The 16118-nt window shown below is 48.3% G+C and overlaps 1 protein-coding gene across 6 annotated transcripts in view; it reads right to left on the bottom strand.

Annotated features, from left to right (window-relative positions):
* CDC14B (cell division cycle 14B) overlaps positions 1-15745 on the bottom strand; it is a 420083-nt gene extending 404338 nt beyond the window's left edge. For 5 of the 6 annotated variants that reach the window (XM_086961162.1, XM_086961163.1, XM_086961165.1 and 2 more), the window contains exon 1: positions 15318-15745. In XM_086961162.1, the coding sequence (XP_086817288.1) occupies positions 15318-15360 (43 nt within the window). In that variant the 5' untranslated portion in view covers positions 15361-15745. The remainder of the gene's footprint in view (positions 1-15317) is intronic. The other variant, XM_086961161.1, reaches the window with a different exon arrangement.
* Between the last annotated feature and the right edge of the window lie 373 nt (positions 15746-16118).

Here is a 16118-nt window from a genome sequence, read left to right as displayed (position 1 = left end):
GTCTGTGGGTGTAAGTAGGGAGGTGGTTGGCAGGTCTAGTGCCCCTAGTTTCTGTCCCCCAATGGGCGAGCCCCTAAACACCCCGCACCTTCTAAGGGAAGGGGCAAGTGTTATATCATTTCTGGTCTTTGTTTTGTTTGGTTTTTGGGATGGCGGGTGGTGGTTGTATTCCCGGCTAGTTGGGGTTGCCGGTGTGGGTGGGAAGAAACTTAGTTTCGATACTGCTGACCTTATTATGTTTACTGTGCTGTCCCGGGGGTGGATTTCTGGGAGGTATTTGGGGGGGGAATGTCATTTGAATAATGGTGACTGTGCTATGGCCCTTACTTACGGTATTACATGCCAAAGGATTTGTTCTAAGTTAGAATGGGTGACGTAGAGGATGTGCGACCATCACAACAGTGTCGGCTGGTGTCATGGAACATACGTGGGCTGAATAATCCTAGGAAAAAGAGGCAGATTTTGGGATACCTCGACAGGCAGGGAGTATCGATTGCCATGCTGCAAGAAACACATCTCTTGCCAGATAGCTCTCCCCTCTTTGCGTCCAGGTGGGCCTCTTGCAAGGTTTTCTCTTCCTACTCCAACTATGCCAGGGGGGTTACGATCTTGGTCAGACGTGGAATGAAGTTTACGCCTGCCGGGACAGAGGTGGATTCATGTGGCAGATACTGCATGATCTGGGGGAAATTGTACTCGCATACTGTTCTTTTTGCATGCTATTATGGTCCCAACACCGACGATACTTCCTCACTTCTCACACTGTGGGGTAAGATCCAAACATTGGGCATAGACCATGTCATATGGGGTGGGGACTTTAACACCGCGATTACACCGGCCCTTGACAGATCTCACCCCCAGGCTGCGCACTACTCTCACACTCAACGTGTTCTATCCTCTATTGTTGCTGACCACCACTATATTGATGCTTGGAGGCACCTACACCCCTCCCTCAAGCAGGGCACCCATCATTCTGCAGTACACTCCACATGGGCACGGTTAGACTATGTGTTCCTATCGGCTGGCCTCACGCCTTGGGTAGTCAGTGTCCTTCATCTAGCCAAGACTTTCTTTGACCACTCTCCGGTCCTGATATCGCTGCGTATTCCCACTGAGACCTCCCCTTACTTGAGTTGGCGCCTTAACCCTGCTCACCTCACCGACTCCGCCTTTAGGGCAGAACTAGAACAGGACATACACGACTTCTTTGAACGCAATGTGGGGTCTGTGCCGAATCTCTCCACGGTGTGGGAGGCCTTTAAAGTTACGGTGCGGGGCTGGTGTATCGCTAAAGGGGGCGGAGTCCTTAAATCAATGCGCGGGGAATTGCGTAAACTCGAATCCGAACTTCGAGACCTAGAACAGAATAGTACTCGTGACGCCCGAGACCATGCTACCAAGGCCCTTCTTCGGGAAAAGCTGAACGAATACGCGGAGGCGGCAGACAGGGAATGTAAGTTCCTCGGCAAACAGCACACAGCTCGTATCTTTGGAGAAGGAGACAGGCCCGGCAGAGCGCTTGCCTCAGCTGTCAGGCCCCCTAGATATACTAGCTACGTCACCACCTTGCTGGATGAACAACAAGTCCCACAACGTGACCTCACAGAACAACTCCGCATCCTTACAACTCACTATTCCACTCTCTACACGTCCCACAGATCAGTGCCTATTAATCTACATCCATATCTTGAAGATACCGCCATCGCATGGCTCGGCCCAACCCAGCAAAAATTCCTACACCACATTCTTGAGATAGATGAAATAAAGGACGCTATCATGTCGATGAAATCAGGCAAGTCGCCTGGTTCTGACGGATTGCCAATCGACTTTTACAAGGCCTACATCCATATACTCGCCCCAATATTACAACAAGTGTATTATTCGGCCCTTGAGGAGGGGACTCTACCGCCCTCTATGCGCGAAGCCCTTATAACATCCCTCTTGAAACCGGGCAAGCCACCGGAGCACTGTGACTCCTACAGGCCCCTCTCATTGCTCAATACGGACGTTAAAATACTGGCGAAGGTACTTGCATCACGTCTTAACCTGCTAATGGAACGCCTAGTCTTGCCTGACCAAGCAGGATTCGTCCCCAATAGGGCGACTTCCCATAATTTACGCACCCTTCAGGCTGTACTGCAGGATATCAATCCTCGCTGCGAAGCAGCTGCTGTGTTTCTAGACGCCACTAAAGCGTTTGATTCCCTTGAATGGGACTACTTATTGGCCCTTCTTGAACGAATGGGGATCCCATACAGCTTCCTAGATTGGATAAAACTGCTATATAATAACCCGTGCGCTTCAGTCCTGCTCAACGGCACTAGGTCAGCTCCCTTTGCCATTCATAGAGGCACCAGACAGGGATGCCCCCTTTCCCCTGTCCTCTTTGCGATAGCCATCGAGCCATTAGCGGCTAAACTCCGTCAGCATCATAACCACCGCTCACTAATATACCCGGAGCGCCAGCTGCTAGTGGCACTGTATGCTGACGACATGACCCTATACGTACACAAACCACATGAGAACCTTAATCCTATTCTGCGCGAGATCACTAAATTTGGTGCCATTTCGGGAATACAGATTAACTGGTCAAAGTCTGCTCTGTTCCCCTTAACTGATAAAACTGTGCATTTTCCCCTGGACTATCCCTTGATATGGGAAACAGAGGAACTAAAATACCTCGGCATCATTGTATCCCGAAATCGAGAGACCCTTATTCGGGCTAACTATGGCACTGTCCTGGATAAACTGACCGATACCATTACTAAGTGGCTCCATCTCCCACTTTCAATGGCGGGACGCATTTCCCTTATCAAGATGGTTGTCCTTCCTAAACTGCTCTACCTCTTCACCAACATACCGTACAGTCCGGGTGCCCACTTCTTTCGTTCCCTTAATTCCCAATTATCGCGCCTTATATGGGGAGGCAAACAGGCCAGGATTAGCCTGAAGACGCTCATGTTACACTCGAGCAGAGTGGTCGCTCCCAGTGTCCCCTGCCGGCACCTGGTATTGTTGGACCTGCATTCCCTTTTGAATCACTAGCGAATATTAGAAATTGCCCGCGTTTAGCCTGCTGCTCGCCGCTATTGCTGCATTTCATTTTAGTCAGCTGTGTACCTGAATTGGCCCGCGTTTAGCCTGCTGCTCGCCGCTATTGCTGCATTTCATTTTAGTCAGCTGTGTAACTGAATTGGCCCGCGTTTAGCCTGCTGCTCGCCGCTATTGCTGCATTTCATTTTAGTCAGCTGTGTACCTGAATTGGCCCGCGTTCAGCCTGCTGCTCGCCGCTAGTGCTGCATTTGCTTTTTGTTCAGTTTGCATATTGGTCGGTTTGCGCGTCTGCTCTCCCCCCTCCGCCTCCATTTTGTTTATTTGTTGTTTTCGACCTCGTGGACCCGCCCCGCCTCCCAGCTGAGACGCCCTCCCACTGGATAGAACAACGCTCTCCTCCCTAAAGGCGCCGTGACTCACTCCTCTCACTCGAGCAGAGTGGTCGCTCCCAGTGTCCCCTGCCGGCACCTGGTATTGTTGGACCTGCATTCCCTTTTGAATCACTAGCGAATATTAGAAATTGCCCGCGTTTAGCCTGCTGCTCGCCGCTATTGCTGCATTTCATTTTAGTCAGCTGTGTACCTGAATTGGCCCGCGTTTAGCCTGCTGCTCGCCGCTATTGCTGCATTTCATTTTAGTCAGCTGTGTAACTGAATTGGCCCGCGTTTAGCCTGCTGCTCGCCGCTATTGCTGCATTTCATTTTAGTCAGCTGTGTAACTGAATTGGCCCGCGTTTAGCCTGCTGCTCGCCGCTATTGCTGCATTTCATTTTAGTCAGCTGTGTACCTGAATTGGCCCGCGTTCAGCCTGCTGCTCGCCGCTAGTGCTGCATTTGCTTTTTGTTCAGTTTGCATATTGGTCGGTTTGCGCGTCTGCTCTCCCCCCTCCGCCTCCATTTTGTTTATTTGTTGTTTTCGACCTCGTGGACCCGCCCCGCCTCCCAGCTGAGACGCCCTCGCCCCTCCCCCCATCCATTTATGGCCAATGCCCCCACGCGCAGCGTCCACGCGCTATGGACACGCCGAAGGTGCGCCAAAGGTAAGCCCGTCTACGCCCGTCCGCGCCTGGACCGCGCCCAGCGCCAGTCCCCCTGCCCCTCGCGCTGCCCAGCCCCCCCGCATTACCTACGATGCCGCCACCCTCCTAGCCCTTAACCCCGGTCGCGCCCCCAACTGCGTCCAAGCCGCTCCTGGACGCGTCCACGGACCGTTCTCCTGCTTCTCCTGCAAATTTAGCGGCACCAACAACATCTCCGCTACGACCACAACACAGATCCCCGACCCCAACCACCTAAAATGCATCCTTCTCAACACCCGCTCGGTCCACAGGCACGCCATTGACCTTTGGAACCTACTAGACACCATCTCTCCTGACGTCGCCTTCCTAACGGAAACATGGATGAACGCTTCCTCCGCCCCTGACATCGCCATCGCTATCCCTGATGACTATAAGATCACACGCAAGGACCGCACCGACCATACAGGAGGTGGAATCGCTATCGTCCATAAGAAATCAATCCGCATCTCAACCAGCTCTGACGCCAACCTCGCTAACTCCGAACATCTTCACTTCCAGATCCACATCGACCCCAAGACCACACTCAGAGGCACCCTCCTCTACAGACCACCAGGACCACGCGCAAAATTCAGTGAAGACATCACGGACTTCATCACCCCACACGCGCTCCCCTCCAAAGACTACATCCTTCTGGGAGACCTCAACTTCCACCTTGAAAAGATCAACGACCGCAACACCGCCACCCTCTTGGACAACCTCGGACTTATACAACTGGTCACTTCCCCCACCCACATCGCAGGTCACACTCTCGACCCCATCTTCACCTCCAGCAACCATGTCTCCTTTAGCCACACTACGGATCTCCTCTGGACTGACCACAGCTGCGTTCATTTCACCTACAACAAGCCGAAACCCATCATCCACCTCCAACCAACTCTACAAAGAAACTGGAACAAAATCACCACAGAGCAGATCTCCACATCGCTCCTTCAAACCTCCCCAGCCCTCTCTTCTAACGCCAACGAAGCCGCCTCCAACCTCACCCTTTGGTTATCCAACACCGCCGACACCTTAGCACCACTGAAAAAACGTCAACACAAACTTGGCATCAAGAAGGCCTCATGGTTCAACGATGACCTCAAGAAGTCCAAGAAACTGTGCCGCTCCCTTGAAAAGGCCTGGAAAAAAGACCCATCCACCAGCAACAAGGACGCCTTCAAAAGCGCCATCCGTACTCACCACCAACTGATCCGAAAAGCCAAGAAAACAGCATTCAAGGATCGACTTGACAACAACGCCCACAACAGCAAGGAACTTTTCAACATCGTCAAGGAATTTTCCAACCCATCGGCCAACTCCAACGACATCACCCCCTCTCAAACCCTCTGCGATTCCCTAGCCTCTTTTTTCCACAACAAGATTGCTGACATCCACAACAGCTTTGACAACCAACCCGGAAGCCAACCCACCCCACCACCAGCTGACCATCTTCCCCCCGTTAACACCCTTAACGCCTGGAACCCAATCTCCACTGAGGACACCATCCGCCTGATGAATTCCATCCACTCTGGATCCCCCACAGACCCATGCCCTCACCACATCTTCAACAAAGCAGACTCCGTCATAGCTCCGCACCTCCGAGACGTCATCAACTGCTCCTTCAACTCCGCTACCTTCCCAGAAGACTGGAAACACGCTGAACTCACCGCCCTTCTGAAAAAACCTACAGCAGACCCCACCGAACTCAAAAACTACCGCCCCATCTCGCTTCTTCCATTCCCGGCCAAAGTCATCGAGAAAGCTGTCAACAACCAGCTCGCCACCTTCCTCGAAGCCAACAAATCACTCGACCCCTCACAATCTGGCTTCCGAGCCAAACACAGCACTGAGACCGCCCTCATCGCAGCAACAGACGACATTCGAACTCTACTGGACAATGGAGACACAGTCGCCCTCATCCTCCTCGACCTCTCTGCAGCCTTCGACACAGTCTGCCACAGCACCCTTTTACAACGCCTCAGAAACATCGGAATCCAAGAAAAGGCACTGGAATGGATCACCTCGTTCCTCACCGGAAGAACCCAGAGAGTCCGCCTCCCACCATTCAAGTCCGAGGCCTCTGAAATCATCTGCGGCGTACCACAAGGATCCTCACTCAGTCCCACCCTCTTCAACGTATACATGAGCCCCCTCGCGGCCATCGCCCGCCAACACAACCTCAACATCATCTCTTACGCAGATGACACTCAACTGATCCTATCTCTCACCAAGGACCCCAGCACCGCCAAAACTAACCTACACGAAGGTATGAAAGAAGTCGCCGAATGGATGAAACAAAGCCGTCTGAAACTGAACTCAGACAAAACAGAAGTCCTCATCTTAGGTAAATCCCCCTCTGCATGGGACGACTCCTGGTGGCCGGAAGCCCTCGGAAATGCACCCATCCCGACAGACCACGCACGGAACCTTGGCGTCATCCTGGATTCTTCACTCTCAATGAACAGACAAGTCAGCGCCGTATCCTCTTCCTGCTTTAACATTCTTCGCATGCTCAGAAAAACATTTCGCTGGATCCCCTCCGAAACAAGGAAAACAGTCACCCACGCTCTAGTCACGAGCCGACTGGACTACGGAAACACCCTCTACGCAGGTACCACCGCTAAACTCCAGAAGAAACTACAACGAATCCAAAACGCCTCAGCCAGGCTCATATTAGACATCCCACGCAACGAACACATCTCTGGTCACCTTAAAGACCTCCACTGGCTACCCGTCAATAAGAGGATTACTTTCCGACTGCTTACCCACGCACACAAATCACTCTACGACATCGGACCATATTGCCTCAACTCTCGACTGTCCTTCTACACCCCCTCCCGCCAACTTCGCTCTTCCAGCCAAGCCTTCGCCACTGTACCTCGCATCAACAAGACCACCATGGGAGGCAGATCCTTCTCATACCTGGCTGCCAAAACATGGAACTCACTCCCCGCTTACCTTCGCCTCACCCAGAATCACCCAGCGTTCAGAAAGCAGCTTAAAACGTGGATATTTGACAAATAATCCTCCTCCCCTTCCTAAGCGCCTTGAAACCCTCTGGGTATGTAGTGCGCTATATAAATGTTATGACTTGACTTGACTTGACTTGACTACCATCAAGGTGGGTTTGATGTCCCGAACTTCCAACGCTATTACGACTGTGCCCAGGGCCACTTTGTCGCTTACTGGCCACACCCTCCCCCCTTCATGGCCCACTTGGCGGTGGAGGACGGGTACATGAGACCCGTGAAGCCGTCGGGATATTTATACACCACGCCCCACATCACAGACCGAGACCCTACCACGGTTGATTGCACAGTTCAGGCCTGGAAGCGCCTGGCGGATCACATGGAAGTCGGGTTTTTCTATTCCCCACTTATGCCCCTAGCGCATGATCCAAGACTGCGTGTAGCCTGTGAAGAGATCGGACGTAAAATGCTCACGAAATTGGCGATCCACATGTGGGGCGATCTATACCTCCAGGGACAATTTCGAACATCGGCACAATTCTTTGGTGAAAAGGCCCCCTCCGTAATGGACACGTTCCTCTATGTACGGCTTCGTCAGAACGTCAAGGCGGTTACTCCTAACTTCCCTGATGAGCCGGACACCCTGGCCCCCCTGCACACGCTCCTGCAAGCGGACACGCCTAAACATGTTGTGTCTATGCTATACAAACATGCACAGCCGGCCCCATCGCCCCCCCCGCTCAGAGCCCGCAGCGACTGGGACGGCGACCTGGACGCCCCGCTGTCGGACGAGCAATGGGAGGAAAGCTGCTCTCACACTAACGCGGTGACCGGCAATGCCCGTCTCAGGCTGCTGCATTTCAAATTCTTGCACCGAATCTACTTTACTCCTTCCAAATTATTCCGACTAGGTCTCCGAGATAACGACAAATGCCTTAGATGCAGGGGCGAGAGAGCCGACTTCTTTCACCTTGCATGGACATGCCCTGCTGTAGCGGAATACTGGCATGCTGTTTTCAGAGCGTTGTCTGACATGGTCGGGTTGGATATCGATCCCTGTCCCAAAGTTGCCCTGTTGGGTCACATGGCCCCAACGCTGAAGTCACATAGAAAATTTTTTGCACTGGGCCTCCTGTTGGCCAAACGTCATGTGGCATGCAAATGGGGCAGGGGCCGCGCGCCAAAATTTAAGATATGGCTCGACACCATGGTTACTTGGCAAGAACACCTACACAACTATGCCGACCTCTTACCGCACAAGTCACGTCCTAAAGATCTCTGGGGCCCCCTCACTGCCTATCTCCTTCGCGAGCAGGGTGAGGACTCTTCGGACGCATGAAGATACACTAGAATGCTCTTCACCCACCCCCTCTCCCTCACCCAAACCTCGCCCTGATCCCCCCCACCTGCCTTGCCTCCAGTCTTCCCTCCCTCCCATCCCCCCCCTCCCCTCCCCCCCTGAGTATCTTCCTACATACGAATGTGCCTGCATACTATACCCTATGTCGCCTCACCCAATACTTCCACGTGCTCTCTGAACCAGTCGGCGGCCTGACTGCATATCCCGTCAGCTTCTGAAGCCCGGCTTTAGGCTGATCCACGACTAGTTCCTAATACCAGACTACTTGCCCACTTAACTTGCATGTTATACGTACCTCTTCTTCTGTGGCCTTCGCACTTTATTTCCCTCGCAGGTTTGATTGTACATATCCCCCTCTCACCCCCCCCCCCCCTCAGTCCTTCCCCTCCCATGTCAGCCAGGCGTGTTAAGCGGGTGCGGAGCAACACTAATCCCGACGTCGGTTGCTCCACCTTCTACTTGTTACCACCTTCTCGCTCCTCACCTCAAGGTCCTTTTATCCACATACAGTGTATGGTGGGATATCATGGGAGGGGTCAGTTTTGTTTGGTGTTTTATAGTTGGTTTTGAAAATGATAAAAGAAACCTCAAGATATATTGCTTGTACACACAGTGTCTCCTTACAGCAATTAAAATGCACATGTCATGTGACTATGCCACTTTTACATCGCGGCCGGCCCTTGTGGGGTTGTAGGCGGCATGCTGTGTTTAATTCCTGGTGACTACTTTTTCTGCTGTTGGGCCCATCCTGGGCCTATTATATTGTGGCTGCCGGCCTGCCACCACAGGCTGTAGGCGTGAAGCTGTGTACTAACCTCTCCTTTGTCATCAATAAAGGTTTCAAAAAAAAAAAAAAAAAAAAAGTATGACACAGCTGTGTCAGGCCTCAATGAATTGTCCGAGATACAAATTATAGGCAATTCTTACATCGTATCCCAGTTCTGATCTGTTTGCAACTTATATTCTACCGCTTTGTCAGTTTGTGACCTTTTGCGGATGACCCGCCCCCCTTTCTGAAGAGTGTCCCTTGATAATCCCTGACTTGTGACACATATCCTTTTTTCCCCAGTTAGTAATCGAACTACCAGTCCCAGCCGCCCCGGTTGCCAAAATTTAACCCTGCGATATTAGGTTTGAAACCTTTACTGCTTTTAAGTCCTCTAGTGCTGATTGTGTGGTTCTCAAAGCGAGATGTCATTTATCTCCTCGCGTTTAATATTATTATGTTAAGAGTTTCCCACATGCCTATCACCTTCCCACCGAACTACAAGTCCCAGCTGCCCCCGCTGTCAAACTTGAACCTTGCGAAATTATATATGAAACCTTCACTGTTTTCAAGTCCTCCAGTGCTGAATGCACGGTTTCCAAGGCCAGATGTTATTTATCTCCTCGCGTTTACTATAATTACGCTAAAAGTTTCCTGTTTCCCTGGCAGACACACGCTCTGGACTACAACTTCCACGATTTGCACCTTCAGCGCATGCGCAAATTCCATGGCGCACCCGCTGCCGATTGAATCAAGGACGCAGCTTACTTTGCGTGGCGTTTTCACGGTAAGAAGATTTCCGATTAATAACGAACCGATTCACTTCGTAATTCGGGACTCCACTAACTCCCATACTGTTCATCCTTTGCCAGAGTGACGCCTCGGTATTTGACCCCCCGGATCAAGCCGGACTCTGAAACCATTCACTGCCTTCTCCATCGTATCGCAAAGAACAGACCCTCATGGTAAGCCGCCACGCAAAAGCTTGGTTTGTCCATGTCTTGCTCCTCTGATATTCTTCAGGCCACTGACACAATGTTCTTTCAGTAGGTCCCCCTTTTACAACGCGCTGAAGAATTGCTACCAGCCAGTTGAGCACTTGGTCTACATAACCCCCCTCATAGGTAAATTCTGAGAAATACTGCCACACACCATTTAGATAGTGGTTTGATGCTAACATGCCCTGTTGACATACCCCTTCTCTTCTTTTGTTTTTTTAATTTGTTTTAGGGGTACACACTTCTGAAATGCGATCTATTGGCTAAAGAGAAACTGGTAAGCTGTGGTGCACTTAGGTGTAGTAGCGTTCATAGGTTTTCTTGACTTTATTGAGTTATCAGATACATGGTTCCACTTTTTTCTTCTCTTTTCTACAGAGTTTGGCCCTGAAGTGAATCCTGAGATTGATAGGGATTCGAAACGCGTAGGCCGTTTTGGTCTGCTGGTCGCACTTTGATGTTAACTGGTTTTACATCTCTAATAGTGCCTATACACTGATAATTCAATGATTATGCTTAAAATCTTGTGATGTAATTGATTTTTTCTACAGTGCATTGTTGAGAATATTAGTAATTGTTTTAGATCATATAGCAGACCCAGTACTTCACCCACTGTTTTTTTGTTTTTCCAGAGCGTGTGAGGTACCTAGGTTGATTGTTTGAATGTAAGTGGTTTGACTGTGGTATGTATGATGAGTTATGAGTGATGGTATGAGGTTTTATTTCACTGGCTGTGTCCTCACTGTTATAGAAAATTGGTTGATTTGATGACACTAAATTTAAAATGTGCATTATCAAATTATTTTTGAATAAACAACTATTGAATAGCAAACCAAAGTATTGAACTGTGGTCTGTACTTTGGCTACATATTTGAATTAAATGGAGTATCCGTATTGGCAATTCTCTCAGTTCCTTGTTTTCAGGCTCAGCCTTACTGATTAGAGCCAGCCCTCATTGTTATTAGTTCACTTGACAGAGCAGGAGCAATCAGAAAACTGTGAAACAAACAGGCATACTTTATTTACACCTTAACTAAAGTAACGATGAAGAAAAGCAGGTGTCCTAGACAACTTATCTTTAGGAACACCTTCAGTTTTAAAGACATCTTGCACTAAACATGTAAAAACATGATATACTCCCTCCAAACTTCAAATAAGTTTTTTTAATTTTTTTAACATGCATGAGCATTTTACCTTAGTAGATCAGATTACATCACTGCATTGGGAGTTATTTATTAGCAGTGATAGTTTTCAAACATGATCTTGGGAATATTGATGCTGCCCCCATTCTGAAAACAATGCTATTAGTGAGCCAAGAGGCAAGTCATTTGTTAGGTGTACCTTGTGTGTAGCCGTAATGGTTATACAACATTATAGTTAATTAAAAAACACACACACACACGAGAAGGTTCGAGGTACAGCACACATTCTAAACTTGTATATTTCAATGGGGCTCTCGTATGTGGTAATGAAGAAATAGGAGCCAAAGTGAAATTAACCAATTGCTTAGAATCACACAATTTGGTCAAGTTGGGATGCCAGGACTGATACCAGGCTTTTTGGTTTCACATTTTGCAATTCAGCCCCCAGGTGAGTATCTCTTACCTCTCACGTTTTACATTAGATGTTAAAGCGCCGACTTTAATTCTTGGTGCGTGAAAATAGGGCATTGATGGCAGACAGAAGTCACGTGAAGGCTTGGTTTGTTGTCCACACTATGCAACTGCTTCGTGTCTCCCTACGCTCACATTTCATCACCCGACCATTGCATTGCTGGCATCGGAGCAACCCTTGGGCATGTCACAGACAGTACTTTGCAGCCCCCTGTGAAATGTTTGCGAGTAACCATGCTCTAGACATTCTAGATCCTATACAGTTCCTAGACCCTGGAAAATAACTGACTTGAGGAAGCTCACCATCCTTGGTGGTTCTCGGCACACGTGCAGCAAGACACCATTAGATTGCAATGCAGACTAGGAAGTTTTCAACAAGGAAAAAGTAGTAAGAGCTTTTCCATCTATGTACCCATAATCTGGAACAACATCCCCGTATACATCAAGACTGCTATCTATGCTTCAATTTAGAAAGAGCAGAAGACGTGCCTTTTTAGGTCTCGCCTGTCAATGCGCATGCGGGGCTTAAACAGAGTTTATTTAACTAGACTGGCGATTTGATGCTGTGCCCGTGCGCTTTTAGGTCAATGCGCAAGCACATTGAGCTAAAAAGCGCGTGCACTTCATCAAATCGCCAGCCATCTGTTCCCCAGCTTGGGGCCTCCGCTCCTGCTTTCTCCTGGCTGCTCCTCCCCTAATTATTCACGGCCGGCTGTACTTTCACTTTCAAGGCCGGCAGGCCGTGTCTCTTATTTTATTTACTGTAGGGTCACAGGATCCTACCCACTTAAATCACTGTCTCTCCCCTATTTGAACACTACTCAGTCTTCTCATTAACGTTATTAGCACAGCTTGGAAAGCATGCGATGCTTAGCACAGCTTGTTTACGATATATGTGTACCCTACTACCTGGTCTGCCTTGCACTCTTATGCAGGAATCTGAGCTCTGCTCATCTGACTGGCCTGCTCCATAATGTTAGTGTGGTCCCTTACATCGTGAGAAAAAAACTCCCCTCGAATGTGAAGCTTCTTATCCTTGCTCTGTTTGGCATTCAGTGAATTGTTTGCGCTTATATGACTATATTCTATTTTGTACAATTAGTATCTAACAGGGTCCAATTGATGATTTGCCGGTTTAAAAAGAGGCAGTTGCTCCCGAATATAATCTTTGTAAATTTGTCTCACGTTCTTTAACTCACGGCCGACTGAGACGAGTGAAACCTTTCCGTAACATTTGTGGGACATTACCCCCACTTTACCTAAACCCTTGCAGGATTACATTTCCGCTCTCAATACTGTTGATGTTAGGAATCCTCCCTCCCCTAGTCATCACGGGAATCCCAGCTCGAGGTCAAGCCATTTGCCTTTAGTTATAAAAGGGAACTTTATCAAATCACACGTGATTAAAGAAACAAAAAAGGCATGCAATCTATTCCCTTAAAAATAGCAAAGAGAAGTTGAGAATTTCTCTAACTTCCTTCTTTTGGCTTCTAAATGCTTTTAAAACTATAACCTCAAATCAGATTGCTGCCTTAGATCCATTTAGTTCATTGTTTCTTTTTGTAGTGAGGATTGTGGAAATCCTCTGCCCAGTAGGAGCGGCGACGGGGAGGGGACGGTTCCTGATTTGAGATGTTTAGCTGTTTTACTGTGCAATGGGAGTTGTAAGAATACTGGTTTCTTAGTTTCGGCTAGATTGCCTCACTTTGTAAGTTTGCACACATACAGGTTTGGGTCCATCTATATTGAACGGGTGAGGATTAGGCTATAATAGTAAAGCCTCATAAACGACATAATACTAGCATGTGCATTAGTCACTATGAAGTACACTGTATAGGGATGTTTTGGAGAAGGCAAAAGTAATGTATACTGCAATTTTTTTTTTTTACATATACTTTGTCAACATCGTAGCAGAAAGCAGAGCAAGCCCTAAAATGCTATTAAGGCAAGCATTTTACAAAGAACATTTGCATATCTGTCTTGCGAATAATTAATTACTTTTAAAATATATTAATGTATAAATATATGCTTGGGTGACTTCCCATTACTGTACGTCACTGTTATTTTACAAACAATCAGCTTGTGTGTTCCTACATCCCTGCATGTGTTCCACAATATTCCTGAAACCGGGCCAAGTCTAGCTGAACATTTGCTCATACCACCTGGCAACAGCCCCTTCAACAACGGCTTATGGTCAGATCGCAACAAGAATTAGGAACAAGTATTGTGTGTTTTAGTGTTTAGACGCACTGAAAGGTCTAACTTGCTCTCACTTACATGTGCCTTGTCTTCATTTCTAAACCAATTTTTGTTGCGGGCCGTGTCTCTCGCTTTTTTGCATTTAATTACATACATACAAAACATGTTGCATTACAAATGCTATAGGTGTCACATTTGAAAAAGTTTAAAGTATTGGCATTGTAAATGACAAAGCTATTAATGTGGCTATTTTCAAGACCAACACAATAAAAAAAAATTGTCATTTACAAAACCAATAGCTACAACTTTTCTAAAGCGAGACCTATTGCATTTCCAATGCTTGTTTAAAAAGCATCATCACAATGCATATCCAGTCTGAAGAAGATCAAATGTATTGTCCCCAATGCTAAAAACCCCTGGAGTACAGTAAGTTTGTTCTCCTCACACGCGAGAAGATCCAACATCTGGTTGAGAGCTTTAATACATAAACTACTGCAGAAACATTCGATATAAGCACTAACATTCTAGAAAGATATTACGTCTCAGAAAGGAGATAACGGTATTTCGAAACGAAATGGTCAACTGCACTGGTTGCAATATTTTCATCAGAGTTGCACGTCTTGGCAGAGTGAATGGGGCACTTTAAAAAGAAGGCGTCCCACGTTACCCTCATTTTACGAATCACAATTTCGAGCAAACAGGTTAACTGATGTTAAATCGGCGTGCAAAATATTAATATGATTCATCTGATCATCAGGAACAGTCCAAACGTGCATTGTTTGTACAACGGTGACAGAGTTCAACAAAGATTATCAAAGCATACAGGAATGTTGTTGACATGTACGAGCTACTACCTTTTTCGTGAAACCCATGAGAATGCTAGGTTGCGAAGCGTGGTTGCTGCGCTGTCCTTTTTGAACGCAGGTTACTGGCAGACCTATTACGAGTGACTGCCAACCAGCCAGCTCGAAGTATATTGCCTCCAAAAAATTAAGAAGTAAACCGAGGTTGTATGAGTGTTAGATCTCTAAATCACATATTACATGGGGACACGCCACTGCTGATCAGATAATAAACTTGCTTACTATCCTATGGCGGTGGAAGATAGGCCGCGCAGCTATGTATAGCACAGTGGGTCTTGTTTGTGTTATCTACAACAGTCAGATCAAAACAACGCTCGCTGCACCAGTGTTGCGCTTAAAACACACAGAGTTGAGGAAAAAAAGCTATCTCCCTTTCTACATTAATAGCCTCTCCGGGTTCGTCGCCCCTTTCCATGCTGCGATGGCAACTCACACATACCTGGAATGATGGGGGCAGTGTGCAGAAGCTCCGAGTCGCTCATGGTGCCCAGTGGTGGGCTGCTGCTGGGTTGTGACGACTTTACTCCGCTCCTCTTCCCCAAACAGGTGCAAAATCGTTGGTGCAAAATCGTTGCCGCAAAGGATACACTACGACTCCAACACAGAGTAGGAAACAATGAAGAGCAAGTGGACTAGGGAGCGCACACCGAGGCAGGATAAAGTGTGCAGCACCAACCAGCACACAACATTCACAACAGGAGCTGTACCGACAATGCGCGCCTCTGTGTGGCAGGGCCAGCAACTGCACACACACACACCCCAACGTGTCACACCCACAACACAGGGCTGGCTGCCAGCTAGCAAACAACGCGCAGCAAACACGAGAACCAGCCCGCCCTGCCCCCTGCATCCCTCCCCTGCAGCTTCAGGGCCGTCCCTCCGTGCTGCCAATGACCTCGCCTGATAGCCATCTTGAAGCAAAACGATCTGCCTCCCCGTACGAGTTTAGGACATGACTAATGACTACGGACAGAGAAAGCACCGCACCTTGTCCGTGATGCTGCGGTGCAATAACGTAATCTGGAACACTGAGTTTTAATAGGGTGCATTCTATACCATGATTAACAGTTCTCACTGTAAATAACTGATATATAGAATTGTATTTTAAATAGGAAAGATACGATGCACTGCAATTTGTATATATGTAGAAGGCGGGGAAGGCGACGAGAAGACTCATTCTTCATTGTACCTTGGCACGGCAGGTCCGCTTCAAGATGGCCGCCACCCCTACACAAAGAAG

The sequence above is a fragment of the Lissotriton vulgaris genome, chromosome 3_1, assembly GCF_964263255.1.
Source record: "Lissotriton vulgaris chromosome 3_1, aLisVul1.2, whole genome shotgun sequence".
In the NCBI taxonomy this organism is placed as follows: domain Eukaryota; kingdom Metazoa; phylum Chordata; class Amphibia; order Caudata; family Salamandridae; genus Lissotriton; species Lissotriton vulgaris.
The sequence above is the reverse complement of the archived record's forward strand: the minus strand, read 5'-3'. Positions and strand labels throughout refer to the sequence as shown.